Source organism: Rhipicephalus microplus, chromosome 1 (genome assembly GCF_043290135.1).
Source record: "Rhipicephalus microplus isolate Deutch F79 chromosome 1, USDA_Rmic, whole genome shotgun sequence".
NCBI classification, from domain to species: Eukaryota; Metazoa; Arthropoda; class Arachnida; order Ixodida; family Ixodidae; genus Rhipicephalus; species Rhipicephalus microplus.
This window is the reverse complement of record NC_134700.1, coordinates 52334122-52358307: the sequence shown is the minus strand read 5'-3', so window position 1 is coordinate 52358307 and position 24186 is coordinate 52334122. Positions and strand designations below refer to the sequence as shown.

General features: G+C 48.6%; 1 protein-coding gene across 1 annotated transcript; it reads right to left on the bottom strand.

Moving 5' to 3' along the window:
• Positions 1 to 1572: 1572 nt before the first annotated feature.
• Positions 1573 to 23952, bottom strand: LOC142767848 (uncharacterized). Its single transcript, XM_075870090.1, has 3 exons — positions 23889 to 23952; positions 9715 to 9911; positions 1573 to 2197 (listed from the first exon to the last, which is right to left on the bottom strand). Exons 2-3 carry the CDS (start codon positions 9899 to 9901, stop codon positions 1857 to 1859), a joined length of 528 nt encoding a protein of 175 aa, XP_075726205.1. The 5' UTR covers positions 9902 to 9911; positions 23889 to 23952; the 3' UTR covers positions 1573 to 1856.
• Between the last annotated feature and the right edge of the window lie 234 nt (positions 23953 to 24186).

The window sequence follows — 24186 nt, the reverse complement described above, 5'->3', positions numbered from 1 at the left end:
GCGGCGAAGTGGCATCGACCCTGTCATAGAATGACCACACCCTTAACGGGCCGCGCGAATCATGAATGAAGGAAAAACTTCCACCACGGCAGGAATCGAGGCACTCTATCGAAAGCCAAGCAAGAACACCTTTGCCTGAATTCCGAACATACGATCCAGTTGTGACGGGATGTGCAGTGCGAGCAGTCGGTCTTTAAGCAGACGCTGTCTGCGTAGGCCTTGCGAGGCGTCAGAGGGGAGGGGGGGTGACAGTTGGCAAGAGATGTGGCACAAGACCGAAGCATACACAGTGGGTGTGTCCACAGCGCCACGGACACCTGATTGGCGTCTAGATGGGACATTGAAATGCTCCTAATTTAAAAGAAATCCTTCTGAGCACTGAAATTCCTGTAGTATTACCCAAACAGAGTGCTATTTATTGCAATAAGTGATTAGGTAGACCTATTTCTGCTTATCATTGTTGTACACGGTAATTCCTTGTGATGCCGAGGGCCGCAGGTGAAACGGCCAGCAGCCACACGAGGCCCGCGGGCAGTGTCCGAGAACACTGCCCAAGAGAATGATTTGTTTTCGAGGAGACTTGCAACACGAACGTGAATATGCGTAATTTTATTGCTCAAGTATAGTGCAACATTCATTGTTTCTGAAACGGAGCGATGCTAATGTGCAAATTCAGCATTTAACAACAGAGCTTAGTAGTGCAAAATATTTTCAAGAGAATGTTTCCTTGTCCTGTTGCTGTTTCTTTGTCACTAGAACACAATTTTTAGCCCCCAGCGAAACGTCTTGAAGAGAAGTACCGACCAACTGCATTGCAGCCAGCCTCGATATATAAGCAGCTGTATATAACGGCAAAATGATGGAGAAACTGTGCGCACAAGAGCTCATTTTGCGAAATACTCTGGACAGTTGGAGTCCAAGTGCACTCACATAATTTTCAGAGCTGTGTGGTGTAATTTCAACTGCGCTTCCCAAGCTTGTTTTGACTGATTGGGTCAACAATGTAGAAAATATTCCATTCCCTTGAGTAAACTTTTCTTAGAACTGATAGGCATTCGGCCAGGTTCTTTTAGGGTGAAGAGAGGCGTGGCGCGAGCATGAGGACAGAGATCGCTGCCATCTTCTGTGACAAAGGAGGAGGGTGTCTTAACGCTGGACGATCGAAGGACAAAGCCTTAATACAGGACTATGCAAAGCGAAAAAGAAATGCGACCTTCAGGAGCTCAATCAGCAGCAGGGCCGGTGTCCAGCCAGCAAGCTTCTCGAAGCCAAATGACGTGGGCTCACCTAGCAGCTTCTTTTTACACTTCTCTTCCTGGCACTCTTGCTACCTGTGGTCATTGGCTTTCGCCAACACCGGCCAGGCGGGTTCGTGGAAAAAGCGAACAGGAAAGGTGGAGTTCCTCTGCTTTGCATGCTCTGGCCAAGGAATGTTTAGGTGGAGAGGAGGAGGGCACGTACAGCACCACCTTACTCACTTGAGTGGCACTGTTGCACATCCAAGCTCTAATCGCTTAATATTGGCGTTGCAGAATGATAGCCCGATGCAAAGTGAGCTCAAATGACAAACGATTCTAGTTTCTACTACAAGGTTTTATTTTTCACCAATAAAACGTGCTCAATTTGGTGCCCAAGAGTCGTAGTCAACGTGTTGAAAAACAAGAGCAAAATAGACACCATTTGAAGAACTTTCTGGTCTGTCACCTTGCACCATAATAAGCATGTTGCTAGATTGTACCGTGCTATTGGTAAATATCAGTAATTTTTACATAGCACGCAGAACGGGTGTAACACTGATTCATCCGTACTTAGTTTTGCGAGGTCTATATAGGAAGGCAGTGAAAAGCAGCAACTCACTATGCCAATACTCTTTTACCAATACGTACAGAAGTGACGGCGGGGACGTCTGCGTAAAGCATGGTAAGGATTCGCTCGGTTTCCGCTTCGCGGGGTGTACCCAGCACAACTTTGACTCTTGTTAGCTGGGTGATGGCGATGTCTCTGGTTTCAGCATCCATCCAGTTGCTCTCGTTGATGTTACGCTGGATGGCCGCTGAGATTCTGTACATCAAAGTGTCCACCATGTCACGCGTTTGCTCGACGATTCTATAGTGAATCTCTGGCCAAAAAGGCACGATGCCCATAAGATCTATAAGCAACTCCATGCAACGCCCTGTTTGGACGGAGACCAGTGTGCCTGCAAATAACAGGGTAGAATTGTATGAGACATTAGGGTGAAAGCCTTAGAAGCACCATAACAAGTTGCACGTTAAAGAACCCCAGGTGGTCTAAATTTCCGGAGCCCTCCACTACGGCGTCTCTCATAATCATATAGTGGTTTTGGGACGTTAAACCCTACATATCATCATCACCATAACAAGTGTTAATGCACCGTAAGCATTCCGCGACATCGGTGCCAACACGATTCATAGAAAAAATAGTAACCTAATGTTTTCCACATGACGTCAAAAATTGACCAGTCACAATCACATAATTATTTCGTCAAACATCAGGATGTGCGGACGTCTTCAAATGGCGTCGTCCGTTTTCACAGATGGGGCGATAACAAAGATGGTTTACAACCAGGGGAAGAAACTTCGCAGAAAACTCGCAGAAAACTCGACATGCCCCCGATTCTGCAAGACCACTTCAGCTGCAGAAAGTGGATGGATACATCGACAGAGAGGAAGATGATTTATGCCCTCAAGCCCGCTAGGAGGAATGAACTTTTTGAATCCGTTGACTTATTGTAATACAATTCTCACTGTGTGACATGACAAAATGCTTCTGAGGTTCTCGGTGTGTCCTGTGTTTTTAACCTGATAACAACAAGCGCATTCCGTGAAGGTTCTAGTCGAAGTCATATAAGTGAAGGCAAAATAACAATCATCGTTTAACCTACAAAAACCTGGAAAGTAAAAAGGAGTTGCAGGCTAATTAGTTCCACAAACCTATTACTTAACAAAAGCTCAGTGAAAGTGGCATTTTATTAACACTGTGTGATGAGACACGATAAAAACTGCTATAAGGGTTGTGAAAGGTTTCCTGAAAAGTACTGGTATGGACATTGGACCTTCACAAAGCCACTGTGCTACTTCATTAATGTGCATACACATAACTTGTTTTCGTCCTCATCGTCACTTTCGTCATTTCTTTTATTCCCCTGCCCCTCTTTCTGTGTGCAAAATGTAGGCTAGAGCAAACTACCTTTGGCCAAACTTTCTGCCTTCTAATAAATCATCCCTCTCTTGCTTTCTATTCTTTAGCTTTGCAGGGCTCAATGAGTGGGGGATGAGCCTCATTTATGCGGAAAGACAAACGGCCTATTTTTCAAGACGGAGAAGCAGATAAATTCAGGTCTTTCTTACACTGTTGCTTGATCACGATCTCCGCGGAACTCGCTCGTACATCAATAATTACACCATACTTGCAGACAAAACTTTGCCCACAAGTGTAACAACAGTGACAAGATTCCTTAAATTTATGCCTGCATTTGACCTTAATGTTTCATACACAAAAATCTTCCGATCAACTAATTTTACAAGGCACAAGACCGTAAAATGGGTTTTATATCACTACTCCCTGCCAATTTATCATTCGGGACAAGGTGTCCGCGAGCTGGGTCCCAAATCATCGATCCAGCTTACCACATTCATAGGACACGCATTTGTACATTTTGAACAGTGCGAAACCCCTGGTGTTCAGATAAGACACCCACCATGCCGCACATCTCCCAGAACTCCCGTTACCTACTAGCTAGCAGAAAAATGGATCTTTGTTTGCCATTCGAAGAGCAAACATAGCTTCATTACTCAATGTTTCTCAGCAGCCAATCAATATTCAAAAGGACATTAGTGATCGCCTTTTAAAACAATGTACACAGCCTGCATGCAATAAACCATGGTGCTCCTAAGCGTGGTTGCTTAACAAAGGATGCAGCTGTGTTCACTGCACAAAACAAAAGCGTTCTTTTGGAACCGCTAGCTCAAGGCCATTTTTAAACATTAGGTCTAGCTACACATTCTTGAATTTTAGTAAAACTTTTATTTGTCATTGATTCAACACTGGTAGATCAATTATTTTATCGCTGTAGTAATCCTCTACTGTGCACATAGTGCATAACCAACACACGAACAAGAAAAGACAGGACATGAGTTAATAAGAGCTTTTCCTGCCCTTTTTCGTCTTTGTATTCGTTTTAGCTCTGTCCATGTATTCCGTATCAACCCTAACCAACAGGCCCACCTTTCTCTCTGTCACACACAGGTCCCGTAAATTAGGGAGGCGATCGCCGGGCTAATTCCGAGGGCCGAAATATCGGCCCCCCGAACCGCACCACGAAAGCGTGGACAATTTAGAAGTGGTCCTTTTTGGCGCGCCAGCGGACGCCGGCTGTGGCCCAAAGAACAAGTCAGAGCCGAGAGTTGATAAACAAACAAAATTATATTCTCAATAATGGCAGATCGAAAATAATACACGAGTATGCACACTCCACAATAGGTAAGTACAATATGTCACCAATCAACCAACGTACTACACAGTACAATCAGCCACACTCAAACAGCGGACACAGACAACAATACGCACTACAATGCAGTCGCATGCATTCAACAACCAAGACACTTAAAGACTAAAGGGATAGAAAACCTATCCAGTCCAAAGTTCTTGGAACACAAGTCTGAATGATACTCTTCTGAGAACCACTCACTCAAAGTCCAGCGTTGTTATCGTTCCGCAGCCCTCGAAGTTTCTCTTCCAGGAAACCTCACGTCTTGAATAGGCCACTCTCTGAGCTTCAAACTTTTTCGACGGAAACACGTCGGCTTCACACCCGCAGCTGTTGCCACGCGTCCTCGCTCGATAGCGGTAGACACACGCTCTTGCCTGTAGCTCGAGCCTTCACCCCTCAGGTGGAAATCCTCTTCATCTCCTGCTTTGTCCCTACGGACAAAACCTTCGCCGACTACACGGCGGAATCCCCACGCACTTTTGCGCTAACTTCCGTCTTCTCCTTCCGAAGTTTCTCTTCCAGGACACCTCACGTCTTCTCTTGCTTTGTCCCTACGGACAAAACCTTCGCCGACTACACGGCGGAATCCCTACGGGCTCTGGCGCTAACTTCCCTATTCTCCTGATTTCCCGTCTCCGCTGTTCGGTTAAATACCTTCCGCATGACATTCCAGAAGGTTCTCGTCATTTCTTCGGCGCGATACGCAGCGAAGGCTGGGGAGAGGGCGAGACAGTTGGAATGCCCTCCGCGATGGATGACTCAACCCGGCGTGACCACGCCTCTTTCGTTCTAGAAATTTCGCGGGCTTGCTCGGCCGCCGATGTGGGGTGAGGAGGTTCGTCGGCGAAGCCACGCTTCGGAGGGGAGAGCGTGCGCCCAGGGAGCCTTGGATGTTTGTTTCTTTTTCTTTCTTTTGACATCCCGGCGTCTCTCCCGCGCGTTATCGCAAGAATTTGGCGGCGCGCCCATTTTTAGCGCTCGTTCTGTGACACTGCCCCCCACTTTAAGAATATTATCTCATAATATTCAAAACCACACAAACGAGCGCGAACAGTCCCCACACACTCTCAAAGACTGTAACATAGTCCGTCGCTCATGACACGTCACATTCACAATATATCACTCAATACAATTGGACATTACAATTCAATCTCACACACATGAAATATAACCACAGGTAAGTGAGTACAATGCTTCATCACACATTCCGAACAATACAAACGTACAAGGTTCTGTCTTTACAACAATTATACCACACTATACATCACAGCACAAACACTTCGACACTTGTGACACAGGATAACACAACATTAACACCACATATGGCACTCAGCACTGCCAAACACATTCTGATTCAACCTCGACACCTATCCGGTGCATGCCGAGCGGCGCTTGCGCCCTTTCTTGCGGTGCTCGCTCGATCTCTTCTTGTTTTTCCTTGTTCTTTTTCGGCGAGCCTTTTCCAACGACGGGGTCTGAGGCGGCGTCTCAGCCATCGTTGTCACTTCTTACACTGTTAACGGGTGATAACCCTCAACCGATTCTGTCACCCGCTTGTTCATGTCACAACATTGGACCTGGCTGGCCGACTCCGTCATCTTTACACTGTCTGTTGGTTGGGGTCATGCCGACGTACGTCCAGCTGCCCAGCACGTGAACTCATTCAACTCGATCATCTTCTCATTCGCTGTCTCTTGCGCCGCGGCTTCCCCTTGGGCTCTAGTGAGATCCGTCACGGGATGCTCCTCCACTGTATCTCGCGGTCGCTGGGTTGGCGAGGGCTCTATCTTAGGGTCTTCTCCCAAACATTCCGGATCATTCGGTCCTCGCGCCCCGTCGATGTTTCCGATGACAAGGTCGTAAAAGGGGGTCGTCATGCATAAAGCAGTAACCTTCCCGCTGAAGTACGGGGTTTCAACCTCAATCTCTGCTTCGGGAAGCATCCGAACCGTACGGTCAATTAGGCAAACCGGTTTCGTTCTGCCTGTCAACTCATTTCCCGTACCAAATTTCTCCGCACGATAACCGTGGAGCAACCGGTGTCTCATAGAACCGTAATCTTCTTGCCTGCAACCTTTCCAGGCAGCGTTGGCATTCCCTTCGTAACACCGGTTGGCTGTTTTAACATTACAGCACCCACAATAGGAATTTTCTCCCCATTCTTCAACTCTACGAGTCCATCGGTGACGGCATTATTATCAGAATTCGGTACCACTTGCACACAGGATACCTGGTGAGTTTGACTCACTCCGTTCCGACAAGCGTCTGCGTTGTGCCCAGTCTGACCACACTTGAAACAATTTACTGCCGTAGGGCTCGTAAAGATTGTTCGACAGTTTTTCGCGCGATGACCCACTCGGTTGCACAGAAAACATCGCGGAATGCTCTCTGGTGCACGCTTCTTTTCTTCGGGAGCCAATTTCTTCGAATCATCGGGACAATCCTTCTTGACCTTGGCCAAATTAGTTCCAGCTTGCGCTTCCAAGAATCGATCAGCCAATTCAAGCATTCCTTCAAGTGACTCAGCCTTCCTCTCTTTCAAGTACAGTGACAGGCTTGGGTGGCAACTAGTAAGAAACTGTTCTCTAATTAGGAGCTCTCTAGCTCATCGTACTCCTGCGCTCTCCCTGAAAGTTCAATCCATCTGTCGAAATAAGGGCTAAGTCGCTCGGCGTACTGCGCAGTCGTCTCACCATCAGCTGGCTTTCCTGCCCGAAATCTGTCCTGGAATCCTTCCACAGTAAATCTAAATCGCTTCAGCAAAGCAGCTTTCACCTTTGCATAGTTGGCTGCACCGGTCGGCGTCAGCCTACCGTACACACTGAGCGCTTCCCCACTCGAGCAAGTACTCAAAGCGGTTGCCCATTGATGTTACGGCCAATTCTGGCTCCTCGCAATCGTCTCAAATTGGTGAAGGTACGCGTCAAGGTCGTCCTTCCTTTCATCAAACGCCACGAGCAACTTGCTTGGGTTCAAGCGGAAGCCATGATCTTCCCGTTCGCTGCTTTAAACTCTAGCTTGGACGGGAGTTTCACTTCGCTGTTGCAAACGGAGCCGTTCGAGTTCCATCTCGTGCTGCCGCTGCCGTTCCCTTTCAGCAATTTCCGCTTCTTTTTCTTCTTTCAGCTGTCGCTCCCTCGCTTCTCTTTCTTCTCTCGCCCTTTCGGCTGCCAACTTTTCTCTCTCCAGCTCCAATTTCAATTGCTGCTCTCTTTCTTCTCTCAGCTGTCGCTCTTTTGCCTCTCTTTCTTCTCTCGCCCTTTCGGCTGCCAACCTCTCTCGTTCCAACTCAGCTGCTTTTTCTTCCTTGGCTCTCTCAGCTGCCAACCTTTCTCTCTCCAACTCAGCTGCTTTTTCTTCCTTGGCTCTCCCTTTTTTTTCTTTTTCCTTCTGGGTGACCCACTTCCGTAGTTCGGCGCCAAAAAGACCCATCTTCTCACCAAGAGCGACTAACTTTTCGAGATCAATTTTTGTCTCGCAACTCGCAAATAAAACTTTGCCGCGTGCAAAAAGTATCTGCCTAAATCAGTCTATCCGAACACTCTCCTGCACTCGTTAACGAGAACACTGAACAACACACAAAATCGTTCCGATTGCACTATCAACAACTCGAGGCTCTTTCTCACTACTTTGGACACACTGTGCACCAAGAGGTCCTGTGTCGCGGACGCCAGATTAATTGTCACACGCAGGTCCCGTAAATTAGGGAGGCAATCGCCGGGCTAAATCCGAGGGCCGAAATATCGGCCCCCGAACCGCACCACGAAAGCGTGGACAAATCAGAAGTGGTCCTTTTTGGCGCGCCAGCGGACGCCGGCTGTCGCCCAAAGAGCAAGTCAGAGCCGAGAGTTGATAAACAAACAAAATTATATTCTCAATAATGGCAGATCGAGAACAATACACGAGTATGCACACTCCACAATAGTTCAGTACAATATGTCACCAATCAACCAACGTACTACACAGTACAATCAGCCACACTCAAACAACGGACGCAGACAACAATACGCACTACAATGCAGTCGCATGCATTCAACAACCAAGACACTTAAAGACTAAAGGGATAGAAAACCTATCCAGTCCAAAGTTCTTGGAACACAAGTCTGAATGATACTCTTCCGAGAACCACTCACTCAAAGTCCAGCGTTGTTGTCGTTCCGCAGCCCTCGAAGTTTCTCTTCCAGGAAACCTCACGTCTTGAATAGGCCACTCTCCAAGCTTCAAACTTCTTCGCCGGAAACACGTCGGCTTCACACCCGCAGCTGTTGCCACGCGTCCTCGCTCGATAGCGGTAGACACACGCTCTTGCCTGTAGCTCGAGCCTTCACCCCTCAGGTGGAAATCCTCTTCATCTCCTGTTTTGTCCCTACGGACAAAACCTTCGCCAACTACATGGCGGAATCTCCACGCACTTTTGCGCTAACTTCCGTCTTCTCCTTCCGAAGTTTCTCTTCCCGGAAACCTCACGTCTTCTCTTGCTTTGTCCCTACAGACAAAACCTTCGCCGACTACACGGCGGAATCCCTACGCGCTCTGGCGCTAACTTCCCTCTTCTCCTGATCTCCCGTCTCCACTGCTCGGTTAAATACCTTCCGCACGACATTCCAGAAGGTTCTCGTCATTTTGTCGGCGCGATACGCAGCGAAGGCTGGGGAGAGGGCGAGATGGTTGGAATGCCCTCCGCGGTAGATGACTCAACCCGGCGTGACCACGCCTTTTTTGTTCTAGAAATTTCGCGGGCTTGCTCGGCCGCCGATGTGGGGTGAGGAGGTTCGTCGGCGAAGCCACGCTTCCGAGGGGAGAGCGTGCGCCCAGGGAGCCTTGGATGTTTGTTTCTTTTTCTTTCTTTTGACATCCCGGCGTCTCTCCCGCACGTTATCGCAAGAATTTGGCGGCGCGCCCATTTTTAGCGCTCGTTCTGTGACACTGTCATTCAGCACATTCTGCACATTGAACGCTTTTTTCGGGCTACTGATTTTAGGCTTCCTTACTATTCTTCTACATAGTGAAATCAAATGGTGAACATTGATATGAACCTCAAGGTAATGGCCAGATTGGATTTTGCGTCAATGAACGCTCTCACATCATCAACAGTGTGCCGCTTGTTTTCGGCTTATGAAGTCACGCATACTACAGCACATCTTAAGGAGCGTTCGTTTATGCTATGAGCCTTTTTCAAGTGAGAACTCGATGGAATTACTCACCAGTGTCGTTCTCGAATGCATGCACCAGAAGTTGTCGGAAGTACGGGCTCACTGAGGGTGCCAATTTCTGTATAACATACCAGCCGACCAATAACGTGGACTCGAGCCACGTGAAATTCGACAAAAATAACGCCATGCTTTCTATGGCCACTGGGTCGATAACGTACACTATAGTTTCCGCTGTCATCCTGAAGGACCTGCACGAAAGATGCACGTATTGTTATTAAACAAAATGAATTTTCGTAAATATCGAGACACCAAATATAAAAATAGCCCTTGAGCAAGCCCTTCTGTCATGAGACAGGCAATAAGTCATGAATACTACATCATGTATTCTTTTCTTGTGCCTCACACTCATCAAAAGATCAACGATATGGATTTAAACTTTTTTTAGGAAAACAATGGTTTTGGCATGCCAGTCATGCAGAATTAGGCTAGTTTTTACTTCTGCCTCCAAGTACAAATGATTCGGTCGATTGATAGCTCGGTTGTTTCACTATCCATGGCTTATTCAGTAAGATATGTTCCTTTCTTTCCTCTTCGCGCTATCTGCGCTGTAATGACAACTTAGTTGCACATTGTGCAAACATCACTAAGTAAAAGAACGAGCTCCCGCAGTGGTCATAATCAACACCTTTAAAAAAGAGGTGTGTCACAAAACGAACGCTCGAAAAGGGCGCGCTGCCTAATTCTCGCGACGAAACTCCGGAGTGACGCCGCGAGGTCAACGAAAAAAAAAGAAAACAAGCATCAAAGACTCCCTGGGCGCGCGACTCTCTCCCTCGGAAGCGTAGGTTCGTCGACGAAACCTCCTCGCATCAGCGGCCGAGCAAGCCTTGCAATTTTCTCGATGGAAAGGGGCGTGGTGATGCCGGGTTGAGTCATCCATTGCGGACGGCCCCCGTATCGTCTCGGCCTTTCCCTCAGCCTACGCTGCGTATCGTACCGACGAAATGATGAAAACTTTCTGGAATCTCGCGCGGAAGGTATTTAATCGAGCAGCCGAGATGGGAGATCAGGAGAAGACGGAAGTTAGCGCCAGAGCACGTAGGGTATTCCGCCGTGTAGTCGGCGAAGGTTTTGCCCGTAGTGACAAAGCAGGAGAAGAAGAGGATTTACACCTGAGGGGTGACGACTCGAGCTACAGGCAAGAGTGTGTGTCTACCACTATCGAGCGAATACTCGTGGCAACAGCTGCGTGTGTGAAGCCGACGTGTTTCCGGCGAAGAAGTTTGGAGCTTGGAGAGCGGCCAAGTGAAGACGCGAGGTTTCCTGGAAGAGAAACTTCGGGGGCAGGGAAACGACAACAACGCTGTACTTTGAGTGAGTGATTCTCGGAAGAGTATCATCCAGACTTTTGTTCCAAGAACTTTGGACTGAATAGGTTTTCTATCTTTTTAGTCTTTAGTGTCTTGGTTGTTCAATGCATGCGACTGCATTATAGTGCGTATTGTTGTCTCTGTCCGCTGTTTCGAGTGTGGCTGATTGTACTGTGTAGTACGTTGTTTGATTGTTGAGATATTGTATGCAACTATTGTGGAGTGTGCATACTTGTGTATTGTTTTTTGATCTGCCATTATTGAGAATATAATTTTGTTCTGTTTATAAACTCTCGGCTCTGACTTCTTCTTTGGGCCACAGCCAGCGTCCGCTGGCGCGCCAAAAAGGACCATTTCTGAATTGTCCACGCTTTCGTGGTGCGGTTCGGGGGGCCGATACTTCGGCCCCTGGAATAAGCCCGGCGATCGCCTCCCGAACTAACGGGACCTGTGACAATTAATCTGGCGTCCGCGACGAGGACCTTTTGGTGCACAGTGTGTTCAAAGTAGTGAGAAAGAGCCTCGAGTTGTTGATAGTGCTATCGAAACGATTTTGTGTGTTGCTGAGTGTTCTCTTTAACGAGTGCAGGAGAGTGTTCCAATATACTGATTTAGGCAGATACTTTTTGCACGCGGCAAAATTTTATTTGCGAGTTGCGAGACACAATGGATCTCAAAAGTTAGTCGCTCTTGGTGAGAAGATGGGTCTTTCTGGCGCCGAACTACGGAAGTAGGTCACCCAGAAAGAAAAAGAAGAAAAAGAAAAGGCCAAAGAAGAAAAGGCAGCTGAGCGGGAAAAAGAAAGGTTGGCGGTCGAAACAGCCAAAGCGGAAAAAGAAGTTGAGTTGGAGAGAGAGAGATTGGCAGCTGAAATGGCGAAGGAAGAAAAAGAGCAACAATTAAAGTTGGAGTTGGAGAGAGAAAAGCTGGCAGCTGAAAGGGCGAAAGAAGAAAGGGAGGCAAAGTAGCGACAGCTGAAAGAAGAAAGAGAGCATCAATTGAAGTTCGAGCTGGAGAGAGAAAGACTGGCAGCAGAGAGGGCGAAAGAAGAAAGAGAGGAAAGGGAATGGCAGCGACAGCACGAGATGGAACTCGAGCGGCTCCGTTTGCAACAGCGAAGTGAAACTCCGGTCCAAGCTAGAGTTGAAAGCAGTGAACGGGAAGACTAAGGCTTCCGCTTGAACCCAAGCAAGCTGCTCGTAGCGTTTGATGAAAGGACGGACGACCTTGACGCGTACCTTCACCGATTTGAGACAATTGCGAGGAACCTGAATTGGCCGTAACATCAATGGGCAACCGCTTTGAGTTCTTGCTTGAGTGGTGAAGCGCTCAGTGTGTACCGTAGGCTGACGCTGACCGGTGCAGCCAACTATGCAAAGGTGAAAGCTGCTTTGCTGAAGCGATTTAGATTTACTGTGGAAGGATTCAGGGACAGATTTCGGACAGGAAAGCCAGCTGATGGTGAGACGACTGCGCAGTACGCCGAGCGACTTAGCTCTTATTTCGACAGATGGATTGAACTTTCAGGGACAGTGCAGGAGTACGATGAGCTAGAGAGCTCTTTATTAGAGAGCAATTTCTTACTAGTTGCCACCTGTAACAAGCTGTATAGAGAGACGAAGCTGTAGACGAGACGCTCGTGTTTCTGTACGGAAACCTGCGATGACTCAATCGTCATCGCGCAGTAACAAGTCCTTTTATGCAATCACACAAAAAATGTATTTACAAAAGACATGAAAGGTCTAATAATAAATGAAGTAAGGGAAAAAATATAACATGCTTGGAATGCTGGGGCGAGAGTCACAAGGGCATAAAAACAGAAAAAGTTCACCGGAGTGGAAGGCGGTGGTCAAGTCCCGGCGGCAAACTCAACGCTGGAAAGGGACGGCCGATGCTCGGGTAGCCTGGTAAGTCTAATGATAGCCGCGGCCAAGAACGCGGCTCACTGCGGAGGTCGTTGACCTGGAGCACACATGGCGTTTGCCATGCCTACCTCGAACGCTGGCTGGCACTCGCTGCCGTAGGGGCCGGACTCGCCTGGTGGAAACGTCCTGGCGACGTTTCGCCAACGCCAGGCCCGAACTGCAAGGACGGCTGGTATGGCCCCTGGTGGGAGCCTGCTGAGACCTCGAGTCCGCAACCCGACGGGTCACTGCTCCCACGCCCTGGTTCTTCAACTTTGCTTCTTTCTCCCAGCCACGTCTGCCTCACTCTTTCTTGTTCGCCCCACCACCTGCCCTAATTTTTCTGCGTCGTCTTCTTCAACTGTCTCTGTGGCGCGCACTTCAAACACAATTTTATCTTCACGATCACGCACGGCCACTTCACTCATCACACATGCCCCTCCTTCGAAAAAAGTTTTTTCTTTTAAAAAAAAACTTTCTAGCCACATCTTAGTCGCATTCACCATGTGTCCGCACAAGACCACTGCACCGTACCAGTGAATAGAGGTGATTTATGTCCACAATAAATGTTCACACACCCTCACACATAAAAAACAAGCAAAAAAAACATGTAGTCAGCCATGGCACGATGACTTTTTTCTTCTGGTGAATAAACCACGTGGTTCAGAAGTATACATTGTATACAAACTGTACACCAGTTGCAATACACTTCCGTGAAAGCTTAGGTTACAGCTTACTCATAAAATCGGCACCTGAATTATCTCAGCCTCTAATATGTTGAATAACAAAAGAATACTCTTGTAATGCCAGACTCCATCTCAGTACTCTGCTGTTCAGGTGTTTGGCCTTAGCTAGATATTGTAATGGTTGGTGATCACTTTTCACGACAAACTGCGTTCCGTACACAAAGATGTGAAACTTTTCTATTGCCCACACTAGTGCCAGACATTCTCGTTCTATGGTGGAGTAATTCTGTTCTCGCGGCAATAGCTGTCGGCTGGCGTATGACACTGGATGTAACACACCATCGTGGTCCTGCATGAGAACGGCCCCTGTTACAGGTGTCAGACGCATCCGAACGCAGTACGAATGTGCGTTTCGGATCAGGAGCTCGTACTATTGGTCCTGATGAGATGGCTTGCTTCAGTGTCTCAAAAGCCGCTTCTCTTTCTTGGTTCCAGCAGATCTTGTTCTTCTCCCTTTTCTTCGTTAATTCCGTTAAAGGCTTGGCCTTTTCGGCATATCGGGGTATTAAATCGCGGTAGTATCCTGCTAATCTCAGAAACGATCGCAGCTGCCTCTTGGTCTCGGGTCGAGTTGCGTTAGCAATCTTCGCCACTGTACTTTCTACTGGTTGAATAGTTCCGCCTCCCAACCGATGACCCAAGAAGATGATGGATTCCACGGCGAGTTCACAATTCTGAGGCTTGATGGTTAGTCCCGCTTCACGGACTCGCTGCAACAAGTGCTGTACAGTCTCCAAGTGCTCCTCCCAGGTCGCTGTAGCTACGAGAACGTCGTCAATGTAATGGTCTACGTTTTCCACACCCTTAAGAAGGGTCCTCATTAATCTCGTGAACACTGCGGAAGCCGTCTTGATGCCGAAAGGCATATATATGAATTGGTAATGTCCTGACTGCGTCAAGAAGGCAGTGACTGGTCTTGAAGCCCGATGAAATGGGACTTGCCAATTGCCTTTCGTCAGATCGAACTTGGAAAAATATCTTTTGGTGCCGACCTCAGTGAACATTATGTCTGTTCGTGGTATGGGTTCGGCATCGGAGATTAGAATCTCATTGATACACCGAAAGTCCACACACGTACGATAAGTGTTATCCGGCTTCTTGACGAGAACCAGTGGTGAATTATAAGAAGAATTTAATCTCTCGATGACGCCAAGCTTCAGCATGTCTTGAACTTTCTCCTCGACGACTTCCTTCATTGCTATCGGCAAAGGGTACTGTGGAGTGTTAAAAGGTTCAGATGTTGTCAACTGAAGGCGGCACTCCAAAATGTTTGTCTTTACGGGGATGTCGGAAAAGACATCGTCATAAGCGGCTAGAATCTTTTCAAGCGCAACACACTTCTCTTCTTCCAGTCCCTCCGCTATAGGAATTGCTTCCACGCCAACGCTTCGGGTAGTCTTGCAGACTGGTAATGGCGTGTCTGTCTCGTCCTCTTCCAAGACCACGAAAGATGCTGTTTGAGGGGTTGTCCTCGGCTGCCGATTTTCATAGCGCTTCAGCATATTTATGTGGAACAGTTTGTTGCCATGTCCCAGGTCCAATAAATAGTCGTGGTTATCTTTCTTTCCAACGACTCTAAAAGGTCCTTTCCATTGCATCAATAACTTGTTCTCCGTGGTAGGGAGTAAGATCAAAGCAAGATCTCCCACTTCTAACAGACGGTTCTTGCTTCCCCGATCATAGTACTGCTTTTGAGTTTTCCTCGCTTGTGACAAGTTCTGATGGGCTAGTTGCAACGTCTTCTCAAGACGATCTCGAAGATCCAAGACATAGAGATACGTTGTTTTTACTTCATCACTGATGTGTTCTCCCGTCCATATCTCCTTTAATATACTGAGAGGGCCTCTAACGTATCTCCCATAGATAAGTTCCAACGGCGAGAATCCCATGCTGGTTTGGGGTACCTCTCGGTATGCAAAATGGAGTGGCACGAGCAGCCGATCCCATGCTTTCGGATCCTCTTGACATAGTTTTCGCAGCATCTGTTTCAGCGTGCCATTAAACCGTTCATCCATCCCGTTCCACATAGGGTGGTAGGGTGTCGAACTTAAGTGTTTGATGGATAACAATGCGTTGACTTCTCTCATCAACTCGGACGTGAAGCAATATGTCTGATTGCACATAATCTCGCGGGGCAATCCAGTGCGTGAAAACATTTCCAACAGGCCCTCTGTCACAGTCACCGAATCAATCGCGGGCAGGGCCACTGCGTCCGGATAACGTGTCGCAAACTCAACCATTGTCAGAATGTATCGGTTACCCTTGTTAGAGACTGGTTTCAAGGGTCCGATAATGCCAACTGCCACTCGCTCGAATGGTGTCTCAATCAACGGCATTTGGCCAAGTGGTGCTTTGCCTACTTTGCTTTTCGGGTGCGTTCTTTGGCACGTATCACTCCAGGCCGATAGAACGATCCTAGTACCCGATCAATGGTTCTTTTCGTACCTTGATGTCCTGACATCAGACTTTCGTGCGCCATCTCAAGCGCTTGGCTGCAATATTTGCAGGGAACTACCACCTGTTTTATCTTTTGCCAGAGGATAACCGGTAATGGTGGTAGACTATCCCCCTTTCTATGGTAAACGAATAATGGGTTGATCCCCTTCCATCATATACTCGTCCGACTTTGTTTCTGCAGGTATCCAAGGTCTTGTCTTCTGCTTGCGCAGTTTCGAGATTCTTTCTGGTCATTTTCAAACTGTCGACCTTGAGTGTGGCTGAATCCGGCTTAGGCGTTGTGCTCTTGATGCCGCTCAGCAAGTGGTTCAAGTGATGACTTTCCTCCTTGTATCGTTTACGTGCTACGCTGTCCGCCACTAATTTCGGTACAGCAAGCTTCTCTTTCCATGTTGTATCAGGGTCGTGAGCCTGACATGATCCGGGCACATTTCCCACGCGAATGTCATATAACGGGGAAATCATGCATTTTACGATGCATACGCCTGAAAAGTGTGGTCAAAAAATTTCCATCTTTGCCTCTGGACCCTTAAATCTACTTCCATCCGCCAAGAACAACGTTGCCGTGGTTCCCGTAAGTGTTCTGTCTGGCACGAGGGAACGCCGCACAACCATCGTATTACTTTTTGTGTCCCGTATTACTGAGGCAGTCTTGCCGAATATCACGCCCTGCAACACGGGCATCTGATGCTTCGTCAACATTGGTTCGGTATTCACCGCACTAGCTATACTCTCTTCGCTTTTTTCGTCCTCCACCTGCTCGACTTCGTTAAGGTTCTCCCTTTGCGACCATATACATGAGGCTTTCCAGGTAGTGCTGCGTATCTTGGTACACGCTTGGGTGTCGTGCCCCGTTTTACAACAATACCCACAGTATGGTTGCCTTGTCCAAGCGTGGCATTCTGCAGCTCTGTGACCGGTCTTGTCACACACAAAACATCAAGTGGAAGCCTTTGAAGTTGAATTACCGCCTTTTCCGGCAGGAGTGTTCTCCCCTTTGTCACGGAAAACAAGCAAGTTTGACTGTCGCTGAGCTTCTAAGAAATTGTCGGCCGCTTCCGCCATCTCTTCCAGCTTACGGCAGTTTTTCTCTCGCAAAAATAGCGCCACCTTATCATGACAGTTGTTTTTAAATTGCTTCGCTACTATGAGATTCCGAACTGATGAGTATTTCTTTTCCGTTTTCGACATCTCAACCCATCTGTCGAAGAAGCTTGTTTGCCTCGTTGCGTACTGCACGCCCGTTTCACCACCTTGTGGCTTGTTGTGTCGGAATTTTTCACGGTAGCCCTCCACCGTGAAACGAAATCGTTGCAGTAGCGCCAAATTGGTTTTGTCATAATCGAGAGCCTTTTCTGGCGACAGACGACGAAAGAGATTGAGAGCGTCCCCGCTCAAACACACTTAGGGCCGCGGCCCACTTATCTTTTGGCCATTCTTGACCGGTAGCCACATTCTCAAACCTTTTTAGGTATGCATCTAAGTCGTCACGGTTCTCGTTCAACCCTGGCATGAAATTGTGAGGAATAATGGTAGGAGATGCTCGAAATGGTCGACATTAGTCAGCCACCACTGACTCTCTAACGCCTTCAGCCTGAGCGAGTTGAAGACGCAACTGTATAGTCTTCTGGTATTCCTCCTGAAGTCGCCGTTCTAACTCCATCTGCTACATCTTCTCTTTCCTTGCTTCACGTTCTGCAGCCCTCTCTTCTCGAGCTCGAGACTCCCGTTCTTCTGCACAAGCCCTTAACTCAGCTCCTTCTAGCCCCATTCGCAACGCTGGTGCCGTTAAATCCGAACTCATCTTTGATCTGTCTTTTTTTCTAGCAAAATGTACCAGGGAACAGTAGCTAATAATGCAATAAACGGCTTCGTCCTGTCGCGGACGCCAATGTAACGAGCTGTATACAGAGACAAAGCTCTAGACGAGACGCTCGTGTTTCTGTACGGAAACCTGCGATGACTCAATCGTCATCGCGCAGTAACGAGGCCGTTTATGCAATCACACAAAAAAATGTATTTACAAAAGACATGAAAGGTCAAATAATAAATGAAGTAAGGGAAAAATATAACATGCTTGGAATGCTGTTGTGAGAGTCACAAGGGCATAAAAACAGAAAGAGTTCACCGGAGAGGAAGGCGGTGGTCAAGTCCTGGCGGCAAACTCAACGCTGGGAAGGGACGGCCGACGCTTGGGTAGCCTGGTAAGTCCAAAGACAGCCGCAGCCAAGAACGCGGCTCACTGAGGAGGTCGTTGACCTGGAGCACGCATGGCGTTTGCCATGCCTATCTCGAATGCTGGCTGGCGCTCGCTGCCGTAGGTGCCGGACTCGCCTGGCGGAAACGTCCTGGCGGAAAAGTCCTGGCGACGTTTCGCCCACGCCAGGCCCGAACTGCAAGGAGGGCTGGTATGGCCCCTGGTGGGAGCCTTCTGAGACCTCGAGTTCGCAACCCGACGGGTCACTGCTCCCACGCCCTGGTTCTTCAACCTTGCATCTTCCTTCCAGCCACGTCTGCCTCACTGCTTATTCGCCCCACCGCCTGCCCTGATTTTTCTGCGTCGTCTTCTTCAACTGTCTCTGTGGCGTGCACTTCAAACACAATTCTATCTTGACGATCACGCACGGCCACTTCAATCATCACACCACCCAAGCCTGTCGCTGTACTTGAAAGAGAGGAGAGCTAAGTCACTTGAAGGCATGCTTGAATTGGCTGATCAATTCTTGGAAGCGCAAGGTGGCACTAATTTGGCCAAGGTCAAGAAGGAGTGTACTGAAGATTCGAAGAAATTGGCTGCCGAAGAAAACAAGCGTGCACCGGAGAGTGTTCCGCGATGTTTTCTGTGTAACCGAGTGGGTCATCGCGCGAACAACTGTCGTACTAACTTTACGAGCCCTAAGGTAGTAAAATGTTTCAAGTGTGGTCAGACTGGGCACAAAGCAGACGCATGTCGTTACGGAGCGAGTCAAACTCACCAGGTATCCTGTGTGCTAGCAGCATCATAATCCGATGATAATGCCATCACCAACGGATTCGTAGAGTTGAAAAATGGGGAGAAACTTCCTATTGTGGGTGCTGTAATGACAAAACAGTCAGCCGGTATTACGAAGGGAATGCCAACGCTGCCTGGAAAAGTTGCGGGCAAGAAGGTTACGATGTTAAAAGATACCGGCGGCTCCACTGTTATCGTGCGGAGAAATTTGGTACGGGAAAGTGAGTTAACAGGCAAAACGAAACCAGTTTGCCTAATCGACAGTACGGTTCGGATGCTTCCCGAAGCAGAGATTGAGGTTGAAACCCCGCACTTCAGAGGGAAGGTTACGGCTCTATGCATGACGACCCCTCTGTACGACCTCGTCATCGGAAACATCGATGGGGCGCGAGGGCCGAATAACCCAGAACTTTTGGGAAAAGACCCGAAGATAGAGCCCTCGCCAACCCAGCCATCGCGAGATACAGTGGAGGAGCACCCCGTGACGGATCTCACTCGAGCCCAAGAAGAAGCCGCGGTGCAAGAGACAGTGAATCAGAAGATGGTCGTGTTGAACGAGTTTACGTGCTGGGCAGCTGGACTTACGTCGACACGACCTCAACCGACCGACAGTATAAAGGTGACGGAGTCGGCCAGCCAGGCCAAATGTCATAACATGAACAAGCCGGTGAATAACCGAACAGGATCGGTTGAACGTTATGACCCGTTAATGGTGTCGGAAGTGATAACTATTGCTGAGACGCCGCCTCAGATACCGTCGTTGGAAAGGGCTCGCCGAAAAAGAACGAGAAAAAACAAGAAGCCGAGCAAGCACCTGAAGAAAGGGCGCAAGCGCTGCTCGAAGTACTCAGGATAGGTGCTGAGGTCAATTTGGAATGTGTTTGACAGTGCTATATGTTAAGTTATTGTGGTTGTTATCCTGTGTCACAACTGTGTGTCGAGTGAGTCAAAAAGTTTGTTACAGTGATCTGAAGGTACAATTGTTGTAATGAGAAAAATTTGTACATTTGCATTGTGTGGAATATGTGATGGAGTGTTTTACTCATGCACCTGTGGTTATCTTTCATGTGTTGTGTGATTCAATTACAATGTACAATTGTATTTAGTGATCTATTGTGAATGTGTCGTGTCATGAGCGACGGACTATGTTACAGTCTCTGGGAGTGTGGGGACTGTTCGCCCTCGTTTGTGTGGTTTTGAATATTTCGAGATAATATTCTTAAAGTGGGGGGCAGTGTCACAAAACGAGCGCTCAAAAAGGGCGCGCCGCCAAATTCTCGCGACGAAACGCCAGAGTGACGCCGCGAGGTCAACGAAAAAAAAGAAAACAAACATCCAAAGACTCCCCGGGCGCGCGATTCTCTCCCTCGGAAGGGTAGGTTCGCCGACGAAACCTCCTCGCGTCGGCGGCTGAGCAAGCCCTGAAATTTTCTCGATGGAAAGGAGCGTGTTGATGCCGGGTCAAGTTATCCGTAGCGGACGGCCCCCGTACCGTCTCGCCCTTTCCCCTAACCTTCGCTGCATATCGCGCCGTCGAAATGATGAGAACTTTCTGGAATCTCGCGCGGAAGGTACTTAATCGAGCAGCCGAGATGGGAGATCAGGAGAAGACGGAAGTTAGCGCCAGAGCGCGTAGGGTATTCCGCCGTGTAGTCGGCGAAGGTTTTGTCCGTAGTGACAAAGCAAGAGAAGAAGAGGATTTTCACCTGAGGAGTGACAACTCCAGCTACAGGCAAGAGTGTGTGTCTACCGCTATCGAGCGAAGACTCGTGGCAACAGCTGCATGTGTGAAGCCGACGTGTTTCCGGCGAAGAAGTTTGGTGCTTGGAGAGCGGCCAAGTGAAGACGCATGGTTTCCTGGAAGAGAAACTTCGGTGGCAGCGGAACGACAACAATGCTGAACTTCGAGTGAGTGATTCTCGGAAGAGTATCATACAGACTTTTGTTCCAAGAACTTTGGACTGAATAGGTTTTTTATCTCTTTAGTCTTTAAGTGTCTTGGTTGTTCAATGCATGCGACTGCATTGTAGTGCGTATTGTTGTCTGTGTCCGTTGTTTCGAGTGTGGCTGATTGTACTGTGTAGTACGTTGTTTGATTGCTGAGATATTGAATGCAACTATTGAGGAGTATGCATACTTGTGTATTGTTTTTTGATCTGCCATTATTGAGAATATAATTTTGTTCTGTTTATTAACTCTCGGCTCTGACTTGTTCTTTGGGCCACAGCCGGCGTCCGCTTGCGCGGCAGAGAGAACCACTTCTAAATTGTCCACGCTTTCGTGGTGCGGTTCGGGGGGCCGATACTTCGGCCCTTGGAATTAGCCCGGCGATCGCCTCCTGACTTAATTGGACCTGTGACAAGGTGGCACTTAGAATAATAGGCATGGCTCGTATGCCTGTTGCCTAATGATAACACTAGAGTTCAACTGTAGCTCCAAGCAAATATTTTAATTACTGAGTGCCCTTTTGTAGTTTCAGCGCATTGAATGCAAGAAGTGCCTTGTGATAGTAAGTGTCCACCAGAGAAGCCTATTGATGTATGTACTGGCTGTCACATAAGCCATTGATAATGCAGAACCGTGTCAATAGTATCAACGTGGTGCCTCCAATACTTCACAACAGACTAGATAGAGGAGCTTATGCAATATTAAAAATTACTGATGATCACAACATCCATAATAAATATTCTGAGCAGAGCTTTGTGTATGGGGATACGACAACTTTGCCTGTTCTTTTGTCTATCCGAGGCTATATCAATGGATCTTGCCTCACATACCATCACATAAACTGTCAGCACTCTAGTGCTGTGCTCGCCACGCCTTGCAGGCATCGCGAAGCAAACGAAACGCCTACAATCTATCCGTTAGGACAAAAAAGCTAGCCACAGTACGTGTATCATCCCTGTACGCACACGAGCTCCAACCGAGAAGACCAGTGCGCGTGAGGGAGACAGAAAGCTAAGTTAGAGGCTAGTGCCTTGGGGCATCAACCGACCATGCGTCCGCACTCTTTGTTCTCGATCATTCTAACATGTAAAAGGACCCTGAAACGGTTCTTTCACATTCCGTTTTAGGCACTGCGATGACTGAAGAAAACGACAATAATGACGAAAATCGAGGACAAGGCGTGTGTGATTTCGAGCCAGCATTGCGCGGGAGGCCAGCCAATCAGCTGATGACCTGTGGTGGCCCTTAGTTGTGGTGTGCCACAGTTGGGACACCCTGTGAGCATTACGTGGCGGTAAGCATTGTGGCTGGGGATGAGCCGAAGGAGCGGCAGACGGAAGACAGCGGGCCGCAACGTCGGATGTCGGTCCCCGGGTTCCGGCCAAGGGAACGCGGCTGTCTACGCTACTGCCGTACAACTGCCAGGTGGGGCAGCGTTAGCGGTCCGAGTACTGCATCTTGGGGAGTGGCCTGGCCTGCTGTTCTGTTCCTTGCCGAGGGCATCGCGGATCTCGGCGAGGCGTATCCGTAGTCAGCCGTTTGGCACAGCGACGGACGGGGCCTGGCTAATGGTGATGGTTGCACCGAGCACCGCGTGTTGATGCAAGCTGTTCACTGGACGGGATGGTCATTTCCCCGCATGAAGCATCGCGTCTCCGATGCGGGTTGACTGCTCCATAGTCGTACCCACGCCCCCACTTCATCAAGCATCCTCGTCACCACAGCCTAGCACATCGAGACGCACCCCGCTTCCGATCGCCTGTCAACGCCTCCTGCCCTGCCCCTCAGCGTTTGTCGGGCCCCTTATCTCATCGTGAGGTTTTTGAACTTTCTGCCTTGAACTCACGTTCATTAGTTTCCTCATTGGGTTAGACAGGCTTCGTTACTTAGTTGCCGTGACGCCTTTTCTGCTTATGTAGTCAATGTTTATTTTTCGAGTTCTGTCATAAATGCCTTGTGTGTTGTTGCCGCGCCATCTTAAGGTCATTTTTTTCTTGCGCAACACACACAACAAGCGTTGACAAATTTAGTCCTGACGAATAATTTACATTACAATAAATGGTGACCCTGCCAGGATTAAGCTCGTGTTTTTGTTATACTTATAGCCTCACCTTTTTTGTGTGTGGTGGCTAAGGAACTTAACCGGAAAACGGTGCACCATTCTTTGCATAACACAACAGAAATTTCGCCGAGGAATTAAAATTTGATGTAAAGCAGTTAGGTGCAACCTAACGCGTGGAACAATAGCGTTGAGGTTGTTCTGGGATCGTGAGGGCAGCGAGGTTGTTGTCCGGGAGCGCTGGACGCGCTTATGGAATTGTGGAGAGAGCACCTTGGTACAGCCCGTTTCAAACTCGAAAACAGTCAAGGGCCCCGACCGGCTCCACCACAGTTGGTGATACAGGAGCAATGGGTCGTGTGAACGATAACGTTAAGCTTAGAGGCGAAAGTGGCTTGACGGATGAGAGGGTACTGGCACGCCCTGTAAAGTTGTTTGCGCCGCCTGTCGGAAGTAGCTCGCACAGAAGCCGTACCTCGGGGGTAGTGTGGGGGTTCCGAAATGGCGAACGAGCGCCACGCCACGCTTTTGGAGTGAACGGACACAGTAGACGCGGTCGGTACGAACCAGATAACATACATACATTTATTTACCTAGTTTAAAACGACGATATCATGCACCGAGTGGTACATCAATTATAATTAACACGCTAGCATAACAACAACATAACACAGTAACACACTAAACACACAATAACATGACAAACACACAATAACATACACAAGGCGGCGTCGCCAACACTTGACTTACCACGTGGGCCTACCGCAGGCGGCCCGCGGTGCCGTCCCCGACAGACCCACCACAAGAGACAATCGTTCACGGCAGCCGACACGCGCAGAAATGGCTCGCTCAACTCTCGCCCGCCACCAAGGCCTGCGTTCCGCCAGGGGTCACCGCCAGCGCTACCACTCAACCAACAGTGGTACTGAACGCGAACACAACGCCATCTATCGTCCGGCGGTTGTCACCCCCGAAACATGGCTTGTTTTCGACACAAGTGCGCGACGCGGCACAAACAGCTTTACAGGAGGGGTCAGCATCCCCACAC

Bases quoted from the DNA above. Each gene is read 5' to 3' on its own strand.
- LOC142767848 (XM_075870090.1), bottom strand. From the start codon at position 9,901: ATGACAGCGGAAACTATAGTGTACGTTATCGACCCAGTGGCCATAGAA. The intron at 2,198-9,714 runs GTGAGTAATTCC...TGTTATTTGCAG, and splicing joins TGCATTCGAGAACGACACTG to GCACACTGGTCTCCGTCCAA.